The sequence below is a fragment of the Eretmochelys imbricata genome, chromosome 12 (genome assembly GCF_965152235.1).
Source record: "Eretmochelys imbricata isolate rEreImb1 chromosome 12, rEreImb1.hap1, whole genome shotgun sequence".
NCBI classification, from domain to species: domain Eukaryota; kingdom Metazoa; phylum Chordata; order Testudines; family Cheloniidae; genus Eretmochelys; species Eretmochelys imbricata.
In genome coordinates this window covers 35,499,999-35,524,484 of record NC_135583.1, presented here as the reverse complement: position 1 = coordinate 35,524,484, position 24,486 = coordinate 35,499,999, and the positions used below count along the sequence as shown (strand labels likewise).

General features: G+C 45.9%; 1 protein-coding gene across 1 annotated transcript in view; it reads right to left on the bottom strand.

Annotated features, from left to right (window-relative positions):
* KLHL36 (kelch like family member 36) overlaps positions 1-24,337 on the bottom strand; it is a 30,110-nt gene extending 5,773 nt beyond the window's left edge. The window contains exons 1-4 of the mRNA XM_077831164.1: positions 24,034-24,337; positions 14,286-14,367; positions 7,283-8,356; positions 5,984-6,141 (exon numbers count right to left, since the gene is read on the bottom strand). Of these exons, the coding sequence (XP_077687290.1) occupies positions 5,984-6,141; positions 7,283-8,356; positions 14,286-14,345 (1,292 nt within the window). The 5' untranslated portion in view covers positions 14,346-14,367; positions 24,034-24,337. The remainder of the gene's footprint in view (positions 1-5,983; positions 6,142-7,282; positions 8,357-14,285; positions 14,368-24,033) is intronic.
* Positions 24,338-24,486: the final 149 nt, after the last annotated feature.

The window sequence follows — 24,486 nt, the reverse complement described above, 5'->3', positions numbered from 1 at the left end:
AACTCAGCTGACTTTTACCTAAACCAACATGTTGGATCACGTTAAAGAAGTTCTATATTAAAATCACAAATGAGTGATTCCCCATAGTTTAAATTCCAAGGTATTACTAATTAAGAGGTCTCTTGGTTTTTGGTACTGTTTCTCTCCCCCTATGTGTGAAACTTGCAAGCTGCTAATTATGTTAGTACATTCGAAGACAGAGTCTGTTCTCAAAGCAATTATTTGTAACAACAACTACTCACAGAGAGAGAGGCTCAAAGCAATGCTCTGTAACAACAGAAACAGCACCCAGAGATTCCCCGCCCTTTTGTTGTATTCATCTCGCTTTGTTAACAATCGTGATTAAATTAGAGATAGAGGATGTATGTGGATGGATGCTTGGTGTGGATAATAACTGAATGATCAGGGAGGTGCCAGCCTAAGAATCCAGTGTCCATCGGCTGAAGAAAGCGTCAAGTGGAAATAACCAGAGGACCTCCCCCCCCCCCCCCCAGGGCAGACTGGAATCCACCCAACAGCCTCAAGAATAGGAGAACAAAAGAACAAGATAACATCTGGCAGCATGGAGCCGTCAGGAATGTGACATCTGCTGATCGATATAGCAACAGCATGATGAAGCAATTCCCATAGACTGGCATAGGAAGAAATTCCGATAAAAATGGACTCTAGAAAGTGAGAACTTTGGGGTCTGATTCTGGAAACCAACTTCCAGGAGCATCAGATGAGCATCCGACAAGGCCCTGCTCCCTCCTCATGTCCTCTAAGGGTGGTAAGTATGATAACAACCTTGCAGAACGTGTGTGTGTGTGTGTGTGTGTGTGTGAATATGAAATTGAATGGAATGTTATAGCTATAACTAACTGCTTACTAGGATTCTTTCTGAATTCACAATAAATGTGGCATTTTGCCTTTTCCCCTTTAATAAGACCCTGCTGGTTTTTATTTTATTGGTATAACAAACAGGACAGCAGAGCTTAGTAATGGTTGAGCAAGGAACCGCATTTGACAGCCCCCCTCAGTCACAGCTGGAAAATCTAGCATAGACACAGCCATGGAAAACGCCCTGAGATTTCTCCTTTCTGCCTTCTGACTGCTGAACAACTTCACTGGATAGCATGAGTTCTACTGTAGGCAGATTCCTGTGAAGCATCAAGTTGTCCATCACGTCATTACCTTCCAACACAGCAGACAATCTGCTGAAACAGCCTAGTCACGTTTCAGCTAACCTGACTTAAACTGTGCTTGTCCACAGTCACACAAACCAAGCAGACTTTGAAATCATAGCAAATGGCTCAAAACATAGTGTGCACACACTTAGCTTTTGTCACCTTGAATTCAGCGCAAACACCATTGCTTAAGCCTTTGAAATGGACGTGGGGTACAACAGGACTGCAGCTGTTTTAGCAGAACAGGCCCAGTCATGCTCCCACTGAAGGCACCAGGCATTTTGCCATTCAGTTTCTAAGGGAATGTGGTCAGACCTGCTGAGCAGAGGTGTCAAGGAGGAAACGGTTTCAAGCCACAATGTCAATCAGAGATGCCATGCCAGTTTCAAAGAACCTTCTCCTGATGCAATGCAGCATGAATTACAGCTTCTACTGCAGTAGAGCCATCTAGCGACTCCGAGAAAACCTCAGGATTTCTCTTAAAAAAAAAAAAAAAATAATAATAACAGGAAGAGCAGCACACTCTTCACTTGATTTTCTGAGGGCCCACAACTCCAAGTCAATGGCAGCTGCAGGTGCTCATTATTCAATGTTAGACGGTGCAGGTCCTGCAAAAATATTCCTGATATTATTAAGGTGGCCTGACACTTCCCATTATAAGATCCTGTTTTCAGCTGCTTATAATTTTGCCAAACTTTAACAATTTGGGCCGAAATTTTCCATGCCAAGTGTCTGCCTCAGGTGAAATTTAAAAATCAGGCAAAAAGGTTTAGCCATTTTCAAGTACCAGGCTGAGGTTTTGTTTTGCTCATGTCAAAAATTCTAGCAACCTTTTCTTTCAACAGCGTGAGCACAACCATACTTTAGATCTGGGACTTAAAATATGGCGGCGGGGGGGGAGGGAAGTAGGCCTTTGTATCAAGGTTTCACAGTATCTAGGAAAATCTTTCCAAATTTGGCAAAAATGTAATATAATTTGCACCTGTCCAGGAGACACTTCTTCAATTTCAGCAGCTATAATCTTCAATGATTCTGCCTCGCTGAGCATGCTCCAAGCCCTCACAGCTCCTACTGCTGATCAGACCACGCATGTGCCACCCACACCGAGTGACTGAGCATGGGCCCTCTAATAGAGGCCTACAGGGGTGAAGCTTTCCTTGCAATTACTGCTCCAGTCCAAGGTGGGGCCAGGCTGGAGCGGGTGTGGGAAACTGACAGAGCAGGAAGGTGTGTGCAAAAATTGAAACTGGCTGAACACGGATACTGGGATTAGGAACCAGGGGAGTATGGGACAGGGGAGACTGGGACTGGTTGGGCAAAGAAACTGGGAGCTAGTCTGTTGTGGGGATGGGTGGGAGCATGACACAGATTGGTGAGGAGCTGGGGGAGAGACTGGAACTGGCTGACAAGAAGACTGGAAGTAAGAACCAGTGTGTGTGTGCTGGGGGAGAAATGGGGCTTGGAGGATGGGAAACCAATCTGACAAAGAAACAGGGAGAACTACCACTGAGTCAGTAAAGAAACAGAGAAGGAACTGGGGGTGGAGGTTGGAGACTGAGTGGGGAGGGAGCGGAGAGACAAATCGGACAAGGAACCTGAAGGAGGAAAACTAGAACTGGCTGGGCAAGGGCAATGGGACTGGCACAAGGAGCCAGAAAGGCAAAGAGAGGACTGGGATAGGGTCAGATTGGAGGGGATGGGACAGACATGGTCATGGTTGGGGGGGTGGGGGTGGGAGGGGAGATGCAATGATCTGTAACTACTAGAAAACACTCCCCTCCAGAGCCTGTAATGGAACTCAAGATTACAGATCCTCACCATTCCTCTGCTGTCAGCAAATACCTGTGAACCCCACTGGCAAAGCATGCGTCTGATCCCCCTCTAGTGTTGGTACAAAGAGGATGACGACCTACTACTGCTATCAGTTACTCCTTTAGCTCAAGTGGCAGAAGTCTGTGCAGAAGATCTAAAGGTTCCAATCCTGCTGATGAGCCCATGCGGGTGTCAACATGATGCCACATAATGCAATTTCTATTTTTTTCAGTTTACTTTAAAAACACCCCACAAACCAGGAAATTATACACACAAAAAAACATGTGACCAAATAGTACGTGGACATGTAATTAGCTACTATCATAATGAATATCCACAAGGGGGCCAAATTAAGGCTGAATGAACCCACACATTTGCTATCTTAATAATGTTCTTTCAATGTAGTGTTTGTGCATGTCTGCAAAATGCTATCCAGTCCCTATTAGTAACTTCTTATCTGAAGGACAAGTTCTCACACGGTGGAGAGAAAGCCAGCTGGTTGAAAGCAGGTGACTCCTCTTCCTTATTCCTAGGCTAGGCAGAATTCAATTTTTGTTTTTGGCCGTTTCAATGATTAATATAGGATTTCTTTTATTTTAAGCTTTACAGTTGTGGGAAAATAAGAGTGGGGGAAGAGTTAAGGTGGCGATGACAGCAAGGCTGCAAGGGGCTCCCTGCACAGCTGTGGGGCCCAGAATATCCAGCTGCAAGGTGCGGGGAAGGCTGTGGTCCTGACCCAGCCATGTGGAGACCCCCGGCTTGGACTGCGAGGAGGATGACAAGCCCTCAGTGATGAGGCAGGCCACCCCACTGCTGAATGGCTCCATCCCCAGGCAGGAGCCATTCAACAGCAGGGTGACTTCCTCTACAGCTGGAGGCTCCTCCTCCTCCTCACAGCCCTAGCCGCCAGTCTCTGCCCTGCCCCACCAGGACCGCAGTCTTCCCCTCATCTTGTGCTTACAGGGATCCAGTTTCACCAGCCCCAAGGCTGTACATGGAGCCCTCTGTAAGCGCAAGGTGCAGGGCAAGGAAAGGGGTGGGAGGCTTCACTCAGGCTGACTGTTACTGATGGATTTTTGTTGATTTCAGCACCAGCTGAAATCAACATTTAGCAACAGCCATTGATTTATATTGAATCCTGCCAGACCTCCTTATTTTCCAGCTGCTAAATTTCCATTAAGACACAGATACAAATATATTGTTCTGAGCTGGATGGAAACTTGTTATGGGTTGAGTTAAAACCCTCCCATAAGGCAAAAACTGCATGGGAACCTGTCCAGGAGCTTTTGGCTGAGTATTGTTTTGGGTGTGGGGGGGAGTGTGGGAAGTTAGAACAGAAAAACTGGGAAAGACAGAGGGAAGGAGAGAGAGCGCGCTCACCTAAAAAGCAGCTGAGAGTCTGGTGGGTGACCCTGGGGAAAGGTTTTTTGGGCCAGAGGGGCAGGCTAAAAAGAACGCTCTTGGTGCTGAGCAAAAGAAGCTGTTTCCTGCTATTTGTTTCCTTCTGCATTCAGAGAGACCTCACTTTGTTCATTCTTTTTGTAATGTAACAAAACCGCAAAGAAAACACCAGACTCCACCAATTTCTACTTCCACCTGGAACATTCCCAAGCCTGCAAAACTTTGACTAGCCACTCAGGTCAAAAAGAGACAGCAATATTAACGTACTTGCAGAACGTCACTTACACATAACAGTAATTGCTGTTGTTGCCACAGGAACATTATTTGACCGTAAAGGGGAGGGTGTGGGTAGGATTGTCCACAACTGTATTAAAATGTCATCCACATGTGCTCTAGGGGGTGGCTTTCCATAGCACAAATGGCAGTTAGGCCGTTAACTCTCACTTGTGCAGAAACCTCTCCCCCATACCCAGGAGGCTGGGGGATTTGACGGAGTTTAATCTCAATGGCCAGACCCGCATACACGTGCGGAAGAATCTCTGCCTCTTCCTTCTCAGGAGCACTGAGCCCTATGGTTGGTCCAGGTCATATTCACATAGCTACACTTATTCACATATTTACTTATTTACATATTCACATGTCCCACACAGAACTGGAAAAAGGAGTCCTCTCTGCCATCCATGTCCACACTAGCTGTCTAGGACTCTGAAATTTGGCTGAATGGTTAGCATCAGAGAATAAGAAACACACCACGAATTCTAGGCAAAGTAGACTCTGAAGCGTTCTGTTGGAGATACCACCTAACAACCACCAAGCAAACGTGACCGCTGCAATCACAGGCTGCTGTGCCCTCTGGTAGCACAACATGAGCAGCAGCTACCTTTACGAACCTCAAAAGACTCATGCAGTATCATGAGAACATCTGAACGGGCATTTGCCAACGCATATCCAAATGAACGGCCACCACACCAGTGGGAAAGATCTCCTACCACCGCCTCCAAAAGGTCACCACCCTGAAGTTCTAGGTATCGGTTTGGGATATAAGTAAAAGCGAGTGTTAATGGTGCTCACGGTACAATTAAAGCATCCTCGAAAGTGAAACAGCTAAGTTTTAACTTGGACTGCACACCTGTGGCACATCATCTATGCCTGGATCTCTCCATATTGGTACGTGTCCAAGCAGCCGGCATAAAAATACCTGCAAGGAAGAGCAGGTGGCAAAAAGCCCAAAATAGAGGACACAAAATACATGGTGCTAAAGGTACCCACACAAATAACGCCTTGCACAAAGATCTAAACAATCTGAAGGGATTCCACTGAGACCAACCTCAGGAAAGACAATCTACAAACACAGAACATGAAAGGAGAAGGCCCTTTTCCTTGCCCTGTTACAGCAGTAACCTCAAGGTGTCTCCTCAAGGCCAAAGACAACCCCAGTGGATCTCAAATTCATGGCCTTGAGGAGACAGCTGCTTGGATATCATGGGCTAAGATTATTCCTCTTTTTCCCTCCCAGGATACTCACATATAGAACTGAACACAGTGGATCTTGGAGAGTTCTTTTCTTTAAGGAAAACATGGTTTTCTAAACAGACCACTGTTACCTTGGCAAACCTGCTATATAAGACCAGGTGTCTTTTTGAGGGCTATAGGTCTCAGCTGAAGAAAGAGCCCCATTTTCATTCCTCCCACCAACAGCTACCAGCATATCTGCAATGGCTGCAAGGTAGAAATCTACTCGTCGTTGTCTCATGGAGGCAACCTGCAAAATAAAATAAAATAAAATACCGACATCCTCAAACAATCAGTAAGTAAGTTTGAGAAGATTTGTTTCCTCCAATGAGTTTTAAAAAGGGCTGCTATTTGTGTTTGCCATACATATTAAGACAACAATAAAACTTTGCTCTTCTGAGGCATGATACATTAGCATTGAAGTTAAAGGTCACAGAGGGATAATGGAAAGCATCTAAAGCTGTAGCTACCCTTGGAGCTAAGGGTGCGATTCCCAGCTTGCGTAGACATACTCACGCTAGCTCTCTTTGAGCTTGCATGCTAAAAATAGTAGCATAGCTGTGGCAGCATGGGCAACGGCATGGCCTAGCTGCCTTGGGTAGAAACCCACCTGGACTGCATGGATGTGCACTTGGGGCAACTAGTTGCTACCCGTGCTACTGCGGCTACATGACTATTTTTAGCTAGCTTGATAAAAGCTAGCACAAGTATGTCTACACAAGCTGGAAATCACACCCCTAGCTCCAAGTGCAGATATAGCCAAAGAGACAAACCACTCTATACCTTAGTGACACACGGCTCATCTCACAATAGTCTGTGCGCCCAGAGATCAGCTCAAACTGAGATCAGCTCAAACACTGAACCCCAGGGGTTCTGAGTATACAAAGAATGGAAGATCAGTCCAAAATGTAGTATCGGTTTAATATTGGGAGGGAGGGGGTTCTCTACTCAGACATGGAAGGGGAAAGACTCGATCCAATAGATGTTTTCCATCTTTAATTATTCTGATCCCTGTATGGCATTAAAATCTTGCATAGTGGTCCTTGCACAGCACTTTGGGCCAGATTTTCATAGGTGCTTTGGCACCTAAAGATGTAGATGGGTGCCAAATGGGATTTTCAAAAGGGTCTAAGCAGGTTAGGAGTGGAAAATCTGGCCCCCCCCATCCCTACCAATTTTTGAAATGTCATAGTCTTTCACTACTGGTGTAACTACAATATTCACAGCAGTTATCCAATTAGCTGTTTCTACTGAGAGGGGTGTTTGACGTTTTCAAACATAAATATGGGGGTATATTTTAGTGCCCACCACGAGTGTTCTTCCACCAACAAAGATAAAAATAAACATTAAGAACTTTAAAAGAATAAGATGTAATACAGCTTGAGTCTCACCTTTATCCACTGGTTACAGCGGGGATCATACCTATATAGAAGATTTGAAGCTGCATCCCCTCCATTGTCTCTTGAAAAGCTGCCTCCAGCTATGAAGATGAAACCTCCCAGCACTGCAACACAGTGATGACTTCGCCTGGCTGGGAGTGGCGTTTCTGTTATCCATTGCCCCTTTTTGGTGTCCAGGAAACAGGTATCATCACTTAACTCCAGGCACCGTTCCGAAACCTCCCCACCCACAAAGAGGAGCCTCTCTTCGTTTGTACGCAAAGCCGTCCGCTTGTTCTGGAGCACTGGCTGGGCTGTGACATTGTTATGATAGTTCACCGCTTCTTCTATAAACCCCTCACAGTTTGCTTCCTTTGGGAGAAGAGAGCAGACAGCAGGCTTGACTCGATGGAGGAGGTCACTCTTCGGTATCAAGGGAAAATGAATGTTGTCCAGTACCTGGTAAGCCTCGTTTTCTCTTTCCGGGTATTGTGTCAGCCACTGCAAGGCAGCCTGCAGCAAGTCATGCTCACATTCCTGCTGCACGTTGCTGCTCCCCAGATACTGGCAGAGTTTTTGAATGGAAATGTTCTGGAGGAAGTTAGGCGTGAAAGAGAGCGTGCCAAAGTTCTGCAGGATAAAAGAGTCGATGTAGGAGTCCAGGCGTTTCAGGTTGTAAATAGAGGCCAGCTCTTGAAGGTACAGGTAGTTCTCCTCGCTGACCTCATTTTCCAGATACTCACAACAGAAGTCAACCACCTTCCAGATCTGCAGCAGGTGAGCTGTTTCCAGCACATAATCAATGTTGCCACCATCTAAGGACAGCTCACTGCCATATAGGAAATCCACCACAGCTTTGAGACCAATGTAAGAGGCTCCAAATAGTTCAACCTCTTTTTGATAGGCCTCTCGCATGCCAATGGTGAACATGGAATTGAAGTAGTCACTGCAAACAGCCAGAAGATTCCGGTGGGCAGGGACTCTTTGTTCATCCACCACCAGAATAATATCACAGAAAAGTCCTTGGTGTCTCTGCTCATTCAGACTCTGAAGGACTAGACTAGAGTGGTCAGCCCATCTGTACACCTGAAATAAAGAATTTCACTATATAAATCCATGGTAGGCTCACACCTTGAATACTGCATGCAGTTCTGGCCATCCTATCTCAAAAAAGATGTATTAGAAATGGAAAAGGTCAGAGAAGGGCAACAAACGATTAGGGGTATAGAACAGCTTCCATCTGAGGAGAGATTAAAAAGACTAGGACTGTTCATCTTAGAAAAGAGATGAATGGGGGGAGGGGGTGTGACAGAGGTCTATAAAATCATAAACGGTGTGGAGAAAGTGAAAAAGGAAGTCTTATTTACCCCTTCACATAAACGAATGATGGGTCACTCAATGAGATTAATAGGCAGCAGCTTTAAAACAAACATAAGTACTTCATACAACGCACTGTCAGCCTGTGGTGCTGATTACTAGGGGATGTTGTGAAGGTCAAAATTATCACTGGGTTAAAAAAAAAAATTAGAAAAGTTCATGGTGGATAGGTCCATCAATGGCTATTAGCCAAGATGGTCAGGGATACAACCCCATGCTCCAGGTGTCCCTAAACCTCAAACTGCCAGAAGCTGAGACTGCATGACAGAAGACAGATCACTTGATAATTGCACTGTTCTGTTCAGTCCCTCTGAAGCACCGGTCATTGGCTATTGCCAGAAGACAGGATACTGGGCTATATGGACCATTTGTCTGATGCTATATGGCCATTCTTATGTCCTTAGAAATGATATCAGACAGCAGCTTCCTTCAGTAGATGAAGTGTTCATCCTCACAGAAGAGCAGATACTCTTTCACCAGGTATAGTATATATGTATATATATATATGGAAAGAAAACATTTTTTTACTCTGGGTTCAATTTACATGCCAATTTGGCATAGTCAGCCCTGGCATAAAACATGAACTTAAGCACAAGCTTCTTCTTACTTTCAAGAAACTACATAACTTCACCTTTTCCTACGGTACATTTCTGCCATCATTTCCTCCTACTCGGTCAATGCTGTATCTAAACCTTCTTCTTGAATGAAACATTTATAGGGCCAGGTTCCCATTCCTGGTACAGCTATACCAGAAAAGCACTCTTATAGTATACCAACAGAACACTACTCATGTGGACAGCTTACTCCAGCCACCCCGAGTGAAATACGCTGAATTGCTGGTATAACTGTGTCTACACTAAGCACATTTGCCAGCACAGCTCTGTTAGTCACAAATCGCATCTCATCATACCCTGACCAACAGATCTATGCTGGCAAAAGTCTGTAGTATAGACCCGGACTAACTGACTCCCACTCTGCTCTTCCCACTTTCTTCCAAACATCTGCTTATGTCTGGAACCCCCCTCTCCTGATTCGTGCCCCAAAGTAACCTACGAGGTATATAATATATACTGGGAGTAGACAATGTTCATACAGCAATGCCTGCAGTTGGTCATTCAACCCATGTATAATAATTGTCATGCTGGGTTTGTGTCCGATTTCAGCAGTCACCTGCCAAGGCTTACGTAAAGCTATTGCTATGGTAAATCTTGGCAGGATGGCTCATTTGTAAGCTCCTTGGGGCACCGATTGTGTTTTCCTCTCCGTACAGGTCCAACGCACACCATCTGCACTCAAATAATAATACTGTTCATCCATGTTTAGAGTCACCTAGTATGATGGTAACCCATTCCCAACTGACTGCTGCGATCATCCAGAAGCTAAGGTAGTTTTCATTTTTAATTGTTCCATATTATATATCAGAAGTCTAGAATGTGGTACATGGTCTGTCAAATGCTAGACCAATATAAACCATTATAGATGTAGAGACGGTTACATCAAGGTTGTGAAAGCTTCTATGGATGGGATTCTGCCCCGTGACCATGCCCCTACCTACACTGTAGCACTATATCGGAGATGGAACTGTGCTGCAACGGATTAGAGAAAATTCAAATAAGCATCCCTAAATTGGGGAAGTTTTACCAGTTATATCGATAAATATATAGCTATAAACTTGCCATGTGGACACACACTTTCTGGTGTAAGAGTGGCTTTTTTAGGTTTATCTTCAAACCTTTCTTAGGCAACATAAAAAAATACACTGTTCTATTGGAATAAGAGTGTTCACACAGGGAATGAGGGGATTATACCAATAGAACCCTGTTGGTTTAAATTGGCATCTTAAATTATTAAAATTGTCCCCCATGTAAACAAGGTCTACGAATTTAAGTTCCTCGGGGCAGGAATTATGTGTTTGCACAGGACCCAGCATCATGGGGCCCTGATCTCAGTCAAGGTCTTCAGGCACTACTATAATACCAGTAATAAATAACAAAAATAGCATTGAAAGGGTCTCATTAATGATAGAAATGTTAAAATGCTGTCAGCAGACTCCAAGGTGAACCCCCAATGACAAATGGAATGTATTTAAAACTTTAAGAAGTTTTTATCTTTGTTAAAGATAATGAGATGTTAAGAGTAACAAGAAGGGTTTCTTCAGGTATGTTAGCAACAAGAAGACAATCAAGGAAAGTGTGGGCCCCTTACTGAATGAGGGAGGTAACCTAGTGACAGCGGATGTGGAAAAAGCTAATGTACTCAATGCTTTTTTTGCCTCTGTCTTCACGAACAAGGTCAGCTCCCAGACTATTGCACTGGGCAGCACAGCATGGGGAGGAGGTGACCAGTCCTCTGTGGAGAAAGAAGTGGTTTGGGACGATTTAGAAAAGCTGGACAAGCACAAGTCCATGGTGCTGGATCTGTTGCATCCGAGAGTGCTAAAGGAGTTGGCGATGTGATTGCAGAGACATTGGCCATTATCTTTGAAAACTCATGGCAATCAGGGGAGGTCCCAGATGACTGGAAAAAGGCTAATGTAGTGCCCATCTTTAAAAAAAGGGGAGAAGGAGGATCCTGGGAACTACAGACCAGTCAGCCTCACCTCAGTCCCTGGAAAAATCATGGAGCAGGTCCTCAAGGAATCAATTCTGAAGCACTTAGACGAGAGGAAAGTGATCAGGAACAGTCAGCATGGATTCACCAAGGGCACGTCATGCCTGACTAATCTAATCGCCTTCTATGACGAGATAACTGGTTCTGTGGATGAAGGGAAAGCAGTGGACGTGTTGTTCCTTGACTTTAGCAAAGCTTTTGACACTGTCTCCCACAGTATTCTTGCCAGCAAGTTAAAGAAGTATGGGCTGGATGAATGGACGATAAGGTGGATAGAAAGCTGGCTAGATTGTCGGGCTCAACGGGTAGTGATCAATGGCTCCATGTCTAGTTGGCAGCCGGTATCAAGCGGAGTGCCCCAAGGGTTGGTCCTGGGGCTGGTTTTGTTCAATATCTTCATAAATTATCTGGAGGATGGTGTGGATTGCACCCTCAGCAAATTTGCAGATGACACTAAACTGGGAGGAGAGGTAGATACACTGGAGGGTAGGGATAGGATACAGAGGGACCTAGGCAAATTGGAGGATTGGGCCAAAAGAAATCTGATGAGGGTCAACAAGGACAAGTGCAGAGTCCTGTACTTAGGATGGAAGAATCCAATGCACCGCTACAGACTAGGGACCGAATGGCTCAGCAGCAGTTCTGCAGAAAAGGACCTAGGGGTTACAGTGGACGAGAAACTGGATATGAGTCAACAGCGTGCCCTTGTTGCCAAGAAGGCCAATGGCATTTTGGGATGTATAATTAGGGGCATTGCCAGCAGATTGAGGGACGTGATCGTTCCCCTCTATTCGACACTGGTGAGGCCTCATCTGGAGTACTGTGTCCAGTTTTGGGCCCCACACTACAAGAAGGATGTGGAAAAATTGGAAAGAGTCCAGCGGAGGGCAACAAAAATGATTAGGGGACTGGAACACATGACTTAAGAGGAGAGGCTGAGGGAACTGGGGATGTTTAGTCTACGGAAGAGAAGAATGAGGGGGGATTTGATAGCTGCTTTCAACTACCTGAAAGGGGGTTCCAAAGAGGATGGATCTAGACTGTTCTCAGTGGTAGCAGATGACAGAACAAGGAGTAATGGTCTCAAGTTGCAGTGCGGGAGATTTAGGTTGGATATTAGGAAAAACTTTTTCACTAGGAGGGTGGTGAAAACTGGAATGCGTTACCTAGGGAGGTGGTGGAATCTCCTTCCTTCGAAGTTTTTAAGGTCAGGCTTGACAAAGCCCTGGCTGGGATTTAATTGGGGATCGGTCCTGCTTTGAGCAGGGGGTTGGACTAGATGACCTCCTGAGGTCCCTTCCAACCCTGATATTCTATGATTCTATGAAAGCATTTTCAAAAGCAGACATAAGTAATGTCAAATAAATAAGAGAGCATGCAATGACACGAGTGTGCTATATGGAGTCTCCAAAAGGTAAACCAGTAATTTTGGGCTGGTTCTGCAAGACAAACTTTCATTAGACAACGACCAGATAATAGCAGACAGCTTGTAACACCCTATTCTGAAGTCCTCAGACGTATAGATATTGGATTAAACTAAAAATAATATATGCTCTCTTCCCTTTGTAACGGGAGTATCATCTCTCTCTAATGTTCTTTAATACCATCGTCTTGCATAAGGAGATTACAGCAGAATTTACAAATTGCCAAAGGCTCCTATTTATTGAACGTGCTGCAGAGTCAGCAGGGTAATCCGGAATGCCACTTATGACAATTTGTATTCCCTGACTTCTTGTCTCAGTGGAGAAGTTCTGCCACTTTGAACACTGAGCATAAACTGAGCACACACACGGGACTATGCAGTAATGACGCAGAGTATGTTAATACACTTCACCCGCTTACCAAGGCAGCTAGTCACTCTTAGACCACTGAGAAAAATGGATAGCTGCAAAAGACCAAGACGACTTTGACATTAAAAATTAACAGTTTACCCATGCTATTTATATTCTGTATAAGAGGTTTAATATTAACTAGTAATTCTAAAGTTAACAAACGATAATAGCAACGGCATACGCAAAAAGACAAAACAATGCTGTTGAGATTATAGATTTGTAAAGCAATTATTATGCTACAGTTTTTAAATGCTACATGCGATCTGTGCAGTGGTAAAGGGACAAGATTGAAAGTCATGTATTTTAAAAATATTTATCTGTTTCTCAACACTTGTAGTTATTATAGTTGAGAAAAGTTTGAAGATCCATTTTACTCTGGACTATTATTAATGCTTTACTCTGGTTTTCATTCAACTTTGACAACAAAGATATTGAAACTGACGAATTTAGCTTTTCTGGCTCCCTTGTACTAGTATAAGGGCATAGTGTTCAGACTGCAAAAACTGCAGAGCAATATTGAAATACAACCCTCCCCCATTTTCACGAAGATTAAATAAAATTAATGGAATCATTGACAACATTATGGATTTACAACATTTAGTCTCCATTTCTGCATCAGAATCTACTAGTATGGACTACTGTGGGATCCCAACTGAAGTCAATGCAGCCGCGCATAGGTGCAGAAACAGATCCCAACAGCACCCTTAGCCCTTACACAGAAAGTGAACGTTATGCAGGCGAGCAGTCCCACTGAGTTCACAGAGAGTGCTCACACATGTAAGCGTTTGCAGGATCAGGGTTCGAGTTCATACAAAACCTAAGCCTGCGTGTAAAATTTAACTTGTCTCTTTAACAAGTCTTAAATTTCAATCCAGCAACAAAATTAAATACACCCTCTTTGAATTACTGGAGAAAGACCTCTAGATACAGAGAAGGATTACGTGTTGCCAGTATGTGCCAGTTTTAAAAATCATGAGTCACTCTGAGCAGATGGCCTATTTGCTGCAGGTATTTTTTAATTGGAGCCAATGGAACAAACTTGCATTTTAAAATCAGCTTGTTACATGCTACAGTATATACCTAGGAACTAAATATCCAGTTGTTTCATCACCGTTGTCTCATTCCCCCCCCCCCGCCTTTCAAAGTAATCATAATTTTAATTACAAGTTTTAGCCAGCAATGCAGAATTCACTAACCTTGGAGGATTCGCTTATCTTGTGCGGCCGAGAAATTCTCGTTTGTCTGGTTGCCTCCATTATAGGCTGATTTGTGATACTTCTAGAACAGAAAACAGAAAATAAGTTCTCAGCATATGAGCCTAACATCAGCCCCTCAGTGATGGCCAAACAGTCACATAGTGATAAAAATAGACAATAGGAACACTTACATATACCTGTATATATTGATCTATACGTTAAAAAGAGTTCAGTGTTGAAAATAGATTCGCTAACCCCCTCTATTGGTCTTATTTTGTCGTTTAGCCAACAATTTGTTTTACCAAGTTTTATTGATAACTTCAGTGTACATTAATGTATTATCAGAGCTCACCACGACACTTTTAGTTATGTACCAGTATTATCGATGTCATCGCACCTCTGAAAAGATTGCTTATTGGTTGACTGCTAGTCCCTACCACACCATGAGAAGTCTGAACAGTAATAGGATACAGAGCTTTCCTCTAGGTTGCTGGTTCCAATCCAGCCCAGGGCAGTAGCCCAAGATAGCTGAAGGGAGTCTGGTGGGTTTCAGTCTAGTTTTTATTAGGACTGTGACTATATCACCCAAATCACCACCACAACTAGTTCCCTTATTAGCAGAGAGACGGAGGGCTGCACAAGCCAGAGAAACTGATCTACCAGATTACACCTACAGATGGTCCTTGAGGCACATTGGCAGCGTAGTGTGAAGGAATAAATAGATTACTTCATTTTCTAGTGCTATTAATACAGCATCTTTCACTAGCACTAAAGTCACTTTAAGAATAAAGAAAAAAAATAACCAAAAAACACTGTCTTGGGGTTCTCGTCCCCCGCCCCAGAAGGGGCAGACTGAGTTTGAGCTGACACACTTCGTGTCCATTTATTTATTTTAGGAGCTTGTATGACACAAAAGAGTGTCTCCAGCACTTCTAAAGCTACATCACAGGTTGGAGTCAAAAATCCGAGAGAGAATCCCTCTGAACTATTTAGCTATTACAGGCAGATTCGGCCACAGGGATGGAGTGGGGGCATGGGCTCAAACAGCAATGTGCAGCTACGTCAAACAGTATTTTTGAGCCCAGCAACAGATCAACACACACACACCCCATTAAAGACATTTTGTCTCACCACTGACTGGTAGAAATTCACCCGTAGCTGCACAGGTCTGCCTGTCTGAGAACAGGTTAAGTCCTGGAAAGCAATGGAGAGAGGTCACTCACCTCCACTGAGACCTACACCTGCTACCTTGAGCAGAGCTGTCATTTGAAAGAGAGTTGTGGGTCTGGTCCTCTCTATAATAATGAGGCTGAGGAACCACCACATCATTTGGCTCAGGATTTCTTCTACAACAGATATTCACACAGACTCAGATACATGGACAGAGGGACAGTGTCTGAGGGAATCAGCTCTGGTGAAAGGTAAGATTCCTCTTCAGTTTTAATTCAAAGATATTGCCTCACCGACCTTGGCTCAGTTTTTCCACACGCATTTCTAATCTGTAGAGCCTGTAAAGAGATCAGGTTCTGCAGGGGTTGGGGGTACGTACGCACACATACACGCCCCCCCCCCCCAAGTTAGCTATAGCCAAGCGAGAATCTGGCATGATGCACTGAAGCCCTGAAAGCACAGATAAAAGGGGGGGAGCAGTAGTCTGGATCACTCGAATTGTTCATTGCATTTTATTGCAATGCCTTAGATCACTATTTGGGGGGAGGGGGCCAGGAAGGAAAAGGAACAGAGTTGCCCTGACTAAAGCGGGGGGAGGTTAACTAATGACTCTCAGGCTTTGCTGTGCTCCACTTGGCTCAGTGCTGCAGCATGAAGCATGTTCCTGTTGTTCAGTGCAATTGGGACGCCTGAAAGGCTGGGACCCAATGCCATCTAGGTACTAAGAAAAGGAGAGTTTACCACTGTGCAGCGTCCCTACAGTCTCCAGGCCGGAGTGCCAGCTGCCCCAATGGGACTCAGCGCCGCAGGCTGGTGCTGAGGCTGTTCTGGCCGCTGCTGGTGTCTCTCCCTCCTCTCCCTCTGCAGCCATGTCTCATCCAGGAAATGCTGGCTGGATTGAAAGGGGAAGGAGCCAATAGGGAGAGAGGAGCTGTGCTGTTTGGAGGGGAGGAGAAGGGGATAATAAACGGGGTGGGATTAGGAAAGGCTGCTTGACATCAGGCCAAATCACTGCAAACAAACAACAAGCAGCCCCCAAGACAGGCAGCTGCTGCTCTGGCAGCCTGACGCTCAGTGCGTGGGAATTAATATTCCGCTCAGGCAGGACTCTGGTTCCTCTCTGCCTTGCTCAGGGAAAAGGTGCAACCTTGGTTTGCAGAAGGCAGGAGGAGAGGGGAAGGGACAGGTCACTGCGGCCTCCTGCTCCCAGTCTTAGCTGGCACACTTCCCCCTGCTCTCAGGGCAACTCCTGGTCACGCTCTTAGGGCCCCGGCCTCCCATTACCTGACCCCCAAAGTCAGTGGAGTTACTCCCCTACAGAAAGTTACCGGCCTGCATTCATTTTTGCATGACCAGGGCTTTATATTGTTCAGTTATCTCCTGCAGGAGGAGATGAGTTAATGACTTTTAAGCTCTTCTAACCTGACCTGCCTCTCTTCTCACTTGCTGCAGGTTGGCCAACACTCAGGCTCTGGGCTAAAGGCCAGGACTGCTGAAGAGTTGAACCTGGCTGCTGGACTCCCACTTCCAAACAGATCTCAGCACCCCCTTTCTGGCCAGGCCCCAGCAAGGGATGGGAGTGGAGGGAGGCAGCTCTAAGATGCTGAATATCTCTTGACTTTCCTGGGAGTGGAGGGTTCTCAAATCTTGCAGGATTGGGCCCTGAAGGAGACGTAGACTCCCACCCAGGGCATTTTGAAAGTAGATCCTGGCAGGAGGCAAGCTCGAATAAGCCTTTGTGCTCAGCAGACAGCCGGACACTTCCTTTAAAATGACTAACTATTATTTTATTATCCTAGAGCACTGGTTCTCAACCAGAGGCCCAAGGGCCCCTGGGGGGACCCTGAGCAGGTTTCGGGGGCGGGGGGCAAGCAGGGCCAGCATTAAACTCGCTGGGGCCCAGGGCAGAAAGGCAAAGCCCCACTGCAAGGGGCTGAAGCCCAGGGCCCTGAGCCCCACCACCTGGGGTTAACGCCGAAGTCTGCGAAATGTAGCTTCGTGGGAGCCCCTGTAGCATGGGGCCCCAGGCAATTGCCCTGCTGGCTACCCTAATGCCAGCCCTGGCTTAATATGCAGAAAACCAATTATTGTGGCACAGGTGGGCCGTGGAGTTTTTATAGCTTGTGTGTGTGAGGGGAGGGTTGGGGGGGGCTCAGAAAGAAAAAGGTTGAAACCCCCTGTCCTAGAGGGTGCCCATTTTTTGAGTAACTCTCCATACCAAATCCCTACCACTTAAAAAGTTATTCCTTGGTAACGGGTTGTATGGCAAATATCTAAACACAGGCAAACCTAATACATCCTGTTAAGTTTTCCTAGCACTTCTTACATGTGATATTTGCAACTATTGTTATAATTCCATGTTTGTTTTGGGGGTTAGCAGCAGTAGGTGTGTAATGCAAATAAGGAACTGTTGCAAATATTTGAATCAGGACAATCACTATAAGAGACTATACTATTACTTAGGTGATGTGATTACTTAGGTTCAATTTAACATTGTGATTTTAAAAATCTCTGTAAAGGGGTGTGCGCATACTTAACACGTAGCCAAGCCATCAAAAAGTGTTCATAACAACCCCAGTAACCAGATGGTCTTTTTATTTATCTGGATATGAAACTATATGTCCTCAGGAAAATACAACGAGGACAAAATGCAACAGCACACCTCTTCAGCAACATGGGTTGCTGTGAGCACGCACACCCATGGTGGCCACAATATCCACCACCCCTGCGTGCACGCACTCACGTATACACACAAGATTTGCAGCCTGACCAGCAGCAATTCCTGGGCAGATTTGTGTTTGTATGCAGTTGAGGGTGCACAGAGCAGCCATACCACATGCCTTCATTCTCCTAGCCCCTGGCTGCACTGTGCAGAGCAAGCAGGGGTCCTGGTGGAGCCTGGGAGGGAGCAGGGAGAATGCAGCAGACCCACTGCTTCCCCCACCCCACACTATGGGTTCCATCCCTCTTGGGAGTGGGGGATTTTTCCCCTCTGTCCGTGGCCCAGTGTGTGCACCATCATAGCAGGGTCACTTCCTGAAGGGAGGTGCTGCTCTCCCAACAACTCATGCTGAGCTAGAAACAAAAGATGGCCCAGCAGACTGGTATGGTAGAAATAGCTAGAAAAGAAAGGGCAGTAAAGGAGCAAAGGTGTGATGGATGAGTGGTGAAGGAGCAGGGGCAAGCTGCTAATGATCCATTTTAACTTATAGGTTTCAGAGTAGCAGCCGCGTTAGTCTGTATTCACAAAAAGAAAAGGAGGACTTGTGGCACCTTAGAGACTAACCAATTTATTTGAGCATAAGCTTTCGTGAGCTACAGCTCACTGCATCCGACGAAAGCTTATGCTCAAAAAAATTGGTTAGTCTCTAAGGTGCCACAAGTACTCCTTTTCTTTTTGTTTTAACTTACAGTCTCCCATGGCCAAAAAGCATCTGGGAGCCTCAATAGAAATCCCATTAATCATGCAGTATTCCGTCCTCCCACCTCTCCCTCTGGTCCAATGACTGTTCTACTGTGGATAAATCCTTACACAGTCATTGAGTCAGGGAGTGAGTGTGAGTGAGAAGGACTCTGTAGTCCAGTGGTTAGGGCATCCTGGTGGGAGACCCTGGGCCCAGTCCTCCATCTCCAATCACTCTTTCATTATTTATCCCCCATGGAACAGCTTCAGCAGGAGAGAATGAGGGAGCCCGACATCAGACTATCCCATTGCTCAATGGTTAGAGCATCCTCCTGAGAGGTCCTGTCTCCTCTACTGGAGAGAGGGCAATTGAACGTGGATCTCCCATGCAAGCGCTCTAACCACTGGGAAAAACTTATAAGGTGGGCAGTGTTGGCGACACTTGAATGGGACCTGATTCAGTCATCAGCCTTTCAGCACACCTAATGGATTGGGCGCTGCATGCAATGCCTGTCTTCCCCTGGTTTGTGAATTGCTTTCCTGCTTAGGCGGAAGTCAGGCATCTGGATGATTAGTGTGCAGCAACAGTGGCAGAAACTTAAGAGCCTACTGGTTTTGGTGGATGGTAGTGCAGCCACAAGCGGAGAATATCATCGCTGAAGAACTGGCTGGCTTTCGTGCCGGAAGAAGTACCACAGAACAGATTTTCAACCTTCGCGTTCTATGTGAGAAGTTCTGGCAACACCAGCAGGACATCAACCACGTCTTTGTTGACTTCAAGAAGGCGTTTGACAGAGTATGGCACGAAGCTCTCTGGGAACCAAGAAGAAGTACAATGTTGGTGATAAGCTTATTCTTACCATTTAACAACTGTGTGCCAAGACCAGCAGTGCCGTTCTCGTCAATGGCACAATAGGAGAGTGGTTTCGCACCACGTTGGAGTCCGGCAAGGCTGCCTTCTTTCGCCCACACTGTTCAACATCTACTTGGAGCGCATAATGACTGATACCCTAGAAGATCACATATGCACAGTCAGCACTGGGGGGAGAACAATCTCAAACCTTCGGTTCGCTGATGACGTTGACGGCCTGGCAGGCAGCGAAGATGAACTTGCCAACCGTGTGAAACGACTGGATGAAACCTCCTCAAAATACGGCATGGAAATCAGTGCAGAGAAAACCAAGCTGATGACAAACAAACGTGATGGGATCAGCTCAGATATCACTGTGAGTGGACAAGAGCTGGAGACAGTGAAACTGTTCAAGTATTTGGGAGCAATCATCACTGATGAAGGATCAAAGGCAGAAATTCTGGTGAGAACTGTGCAAACAACAGTGGCAAAGCTAAAGCCAAATTGGAGAATAAGAACATCTCCCTGGAATCCAAACTGAAACTGCTGCATGCACTGGTCATCTCCATTTTTCTGTATGTGTGTGAGACATGGACCCTTATGGCAGAACTTGAAAGGAAAATAAAGGTAGCAGAGATGAGATACTTCTGTAAAATCCTGGGCATCTCCTACTTTGACCACGTCACTAATGAAGAGGTCCGCATCACCCAACATGCTAGGTCATATGAAGACCTCCTGAGAACCGTGAAGAAGCGCAAGCTGAAGTGGTAGGGCCATGTAACAAGATCATCTGGCCTATCCGAGAGCATCCTCCAAGGGACAGTACAGGGGAAAAGAAGAAGAGGTAGACAGAAGAAGAGATGGACTGACAACATAAAAGAGTGGACAGGAATGGACTTCGCGGAGATTCAAGTACTAACACACAGTTGTCAAGGGTGGAGACAATTGGTTGATTGCTCATCAATGATGGTGCCCCAACGACCAATGCGATTATGGGAGTGATGATGATGATGATGATGGATGAGTGCAGCCAAAATTGGGACTTAGGTGGGTCTGTGTGGATCTGGGTCTGTGTCTTGGCCACACAACATGGTCTGGAGCTATATTATCTTTTCAGTAGCATCTCTGCATCCCTCTCCAAATCCATCAAGTTCTCCACTCACATCGCTGGAGCTGCAGCCAGCCTGCCGGAAAAGAGGCAAATGCTGCTGCATATGCAGCTGGCTAGAACTCTCCCTCACCCGCCACCATCACCACCCCATGGGAGGAGAAGATCCATGCACAGAGGGGGAGGTGATTGGCCCCAGAATTACCATTAAAAAAGACAATGCCCCAAAATCTCCTTTCAGTTACACAGGTGCAAATTTGGTGCCAACTACCAAAGCAGATAAAGTGGTTACTTTCCCGCCCCCCATTCCAAATTCCCACGGGTACATCTGAGAGCAGTGTTTCATCCTACATGCCTGTAAAAAAAGGCAGAGAGGGGAAGGAAGGAAAGCGTGTCAGTTAAAAGGCAGGATGCGGTCACATGGTGAGGGCATGAATTTCCAGGACTGACATAATGTTCAGGGATTACTGGCAGTCTAAATATGAACACTGAGGTTCCTGATTCATTGTTCTATCTATGTTAATGTCCCACTTCCCTCGGGGCTTCAAACATTCCAACTACAGAAGAGCAGGGAAGTGTACAATTAAATTGAAAAGGAGTACTTGTGGCACCTTAGAGACTAACCAATTTATTTGAGCATGAGCTTTCGTGAGCTACAGCTCACTTCATCAGATGAAGTGAGCTGTAGCTCACGAAAGCTCATGCTCAAATAAATTGGTTAGTCTCTAAGGTGCCACAAGTACTCCTTTTCTTTTTGCGAATACAGACTAACACGGCTGTTACTCTGAAACCTACAATTAAATTGTGGATGGTTGAGACTTGATCAAGCTTGGACTTTTTTCTTTCCAATTATAGTGATATCTGACATCACCTACCTCTCATCTGTGTGACCTCAGTAGCTCAGGAACTAGAAAATGATGAGAATGGTGGACTAGAAAAGTGTTTTGTATATGAGCAATTATCTGTTAAGTAAAATGGACCTCACTCAGGCTTTCAAACAGGTCCGTAAGGAATGGATGGAAAGTTAGACCTATTAAAGTGTGTGACCACACTGCCACCTAGTGGCTGGAGCCTACCAGAATGTAGGACCTGATCCTCCCAGATGCTGGGTGCCCTCAACTCCCATTGACTTTAATGCAGATTTATCTCTACTCCCACTGACTTTAACTTTACCTAAATCATTGAGATTCACTGCTGGGATTAGCCTGATTCACTGTGATTTGCTCAATCATCTGCTTACAGGGATCTTCTTGCAGGATCAGGGCTCCCAACTGTACAGTGGTAAGCCACATGCTTTATAATTAACACATCAATTGGTGATCTCACCCCTCTTTCCTTTCTCAGCAAATATTTAATAAATGAATGCTGTGGTGGGGCCTTCTACTATGTGACGGGGTGTACTGGTCCCACACCAGAGCAGAAGGGGTTAAGGCAGTGCTCTTAGCAGCAGAAGCCACGGCCCCTCGACCCTGCTGGGCATGCCTCAACTGTTGGCGCAGTATAAATGGGAGCAGCTCAGTGGGTGTGGACTGCTGAGGAAGAAGGACGTGCCTTGCTGGTTTCAGCTGAGAAGCAGCCAGGCACCTGGACTGAAGGAGCAGGAGACGTCAAGGCCCAGACAGGCACCTTGGCATCGGCAGATGCCCTAGAGCAGTGCTTCTCAAGCTATCTGATGTGGGGGACGGGCAGTTTTTTTTCCAATGTGCGCGCAGACCGGCGGCTGATGGCTCATCCGCGGACCACCACTTTGAGTAGCACTGCCCTAGAAAAACTGACATTGCCACCCGAGGCACCCTGACCCCGAAGGCACTCTGACTTCAGCGACAGGAGACATGTCAGGAAGCAGCCCACGGAGGGACTAGCCAGTGTCCCTGCAGCAGTTAGTGTGTTGCGGGTGACCCACCAAATCCCCCATGGACTCTGGTGATTGGGGTGTGCTTCCCTGAAGACAAGGGGAGTTCTGTTGACTCTGGCCATTGGACTATGCAGCCCTGTGGCTGAGTGCAACCATATTGACTTAACCCTGGGGCAACCACACCCTTACCCCTCCCCTAGGGTGACGGGGGGGGGGGCGGGGGGGGGGAACAGGACATGGAACAAACTACTAAAACTTCATCACTTTTACAAAATATACAGTAGTGTATTCTACTACTAGTAATTAATGTATATGTAGTATTGTTGTAGCCAGGTTGGTCCCTTGAAACATGTTTTAACTATTTATGCTAAACAATCAGTTCTACTTTGTAGCTGTGCTACTGAGTAAATTTCCCAGACCTGAGGAAGAGCTCTGTGTAAGCTCCAAAGCTCATCTGTTTTGCCAACAGAAATTGGTCCAATAAAAGAGATTCCCCCACCCACCTTGTCTCACTAATCTAAAACAATGTATAGGGTCAAGGGAAATGAACAAAGTATGGTGTATACAATCTGATGGAGTAGGCTCTTTTTATTGTGGTTGTTCATTTATTTGAAAAATTCAGTCATTCACAAGGAGTCTCCAAATCTTCAAGAATCAGTGAAGCTTAGGCTCAAATAAATGTGTTAGTCTCTAAGGGGTCACAAGTCCTCCTGTTCTTTTTTTTGAGATTCTACTGTCACTGTCTAGTTTTCGAAACTCTGATTTTCTTCACTATTAATTACAACCTCTGATTAGCGGGGACACTTTTTCAGGGAGTTTCAGGAGCAGGTATACAACTCCACTGTTGTGAGTGCAGAAAGGCAGGTTCAAATTTTACAGCTGCAGATTCACCTCTTATTCTCTCGCTCTATGCCAACATATGCACGGTTCTGGGCTAACACTAGTCTGTCTCTGTAATTTTCAGACCAAGAGGGGGAGCTAGCTGCCTCTGAAACCCAGGGGAAAACCCGCCCGCAACGCCGAAAGAGCTGGCGCGGCCCCAGTCACAAATTGAGAGCTGGGGTAATCCCGACGGACGGAAATGCGAAATCACCCACACCCAGAGTTCAAGATCTTTAATCTTCCTGCCATGGTCAAAAGCTTTTGGCGGGCTTCCCTTCTTTCCTGCCAATTTTGTGTGCAGCGCATTATTTTAGCCTTACCATACTTAAAAACAAAAAACAAAACAAACTTGCATCAGCAGAATCGCCTATTTATTGCATTTATGGCACATTCTCCAGGGGTTTGCTCATGCTCTGGCTCTGGCCCCCCTTCCCTGTCGTCACCCTCCAGGATCCAGTCCCTGTCTTCCACAGCTCCTACCTGCACCAGCTTGCTCCTTGTCAGGTGTCCTCCCGCTGGGCTACCTCTCGATCTTCTGGAAGCTCTCCTTGACCCCGAGGAGTAACAAGGGGCCGTGTCATCTTGCACAAGGTTTGTCCCTGTTTCCTGACCCCGTGTGTGAGCGACTGTGTAATGCATCACTTTCTGTTCGAGCCCGGGGGGCGGTGAGCCTAACGCATCCCGCCGAAGAGTTTCTCTAGGAGAATCCTCTTCATCGCCCCCAGGCAACACTGACGCCCTGACAGATCTCTGGCAAGATGAGTATTATATTTTGGGGGGTCAGTTTCATGGGCTTCCCGCACCCTCTCGCTAAAGCTATTACATCATCGCAATGCAATCCCAGTAATGCTTTGCAGAGGGGAATGGGGGAAGGGGGGGGGGGTTGAAAAAAAAAAAAAAGCCGTGGGAGGGAGGGGGTGGTAAGGAAACACC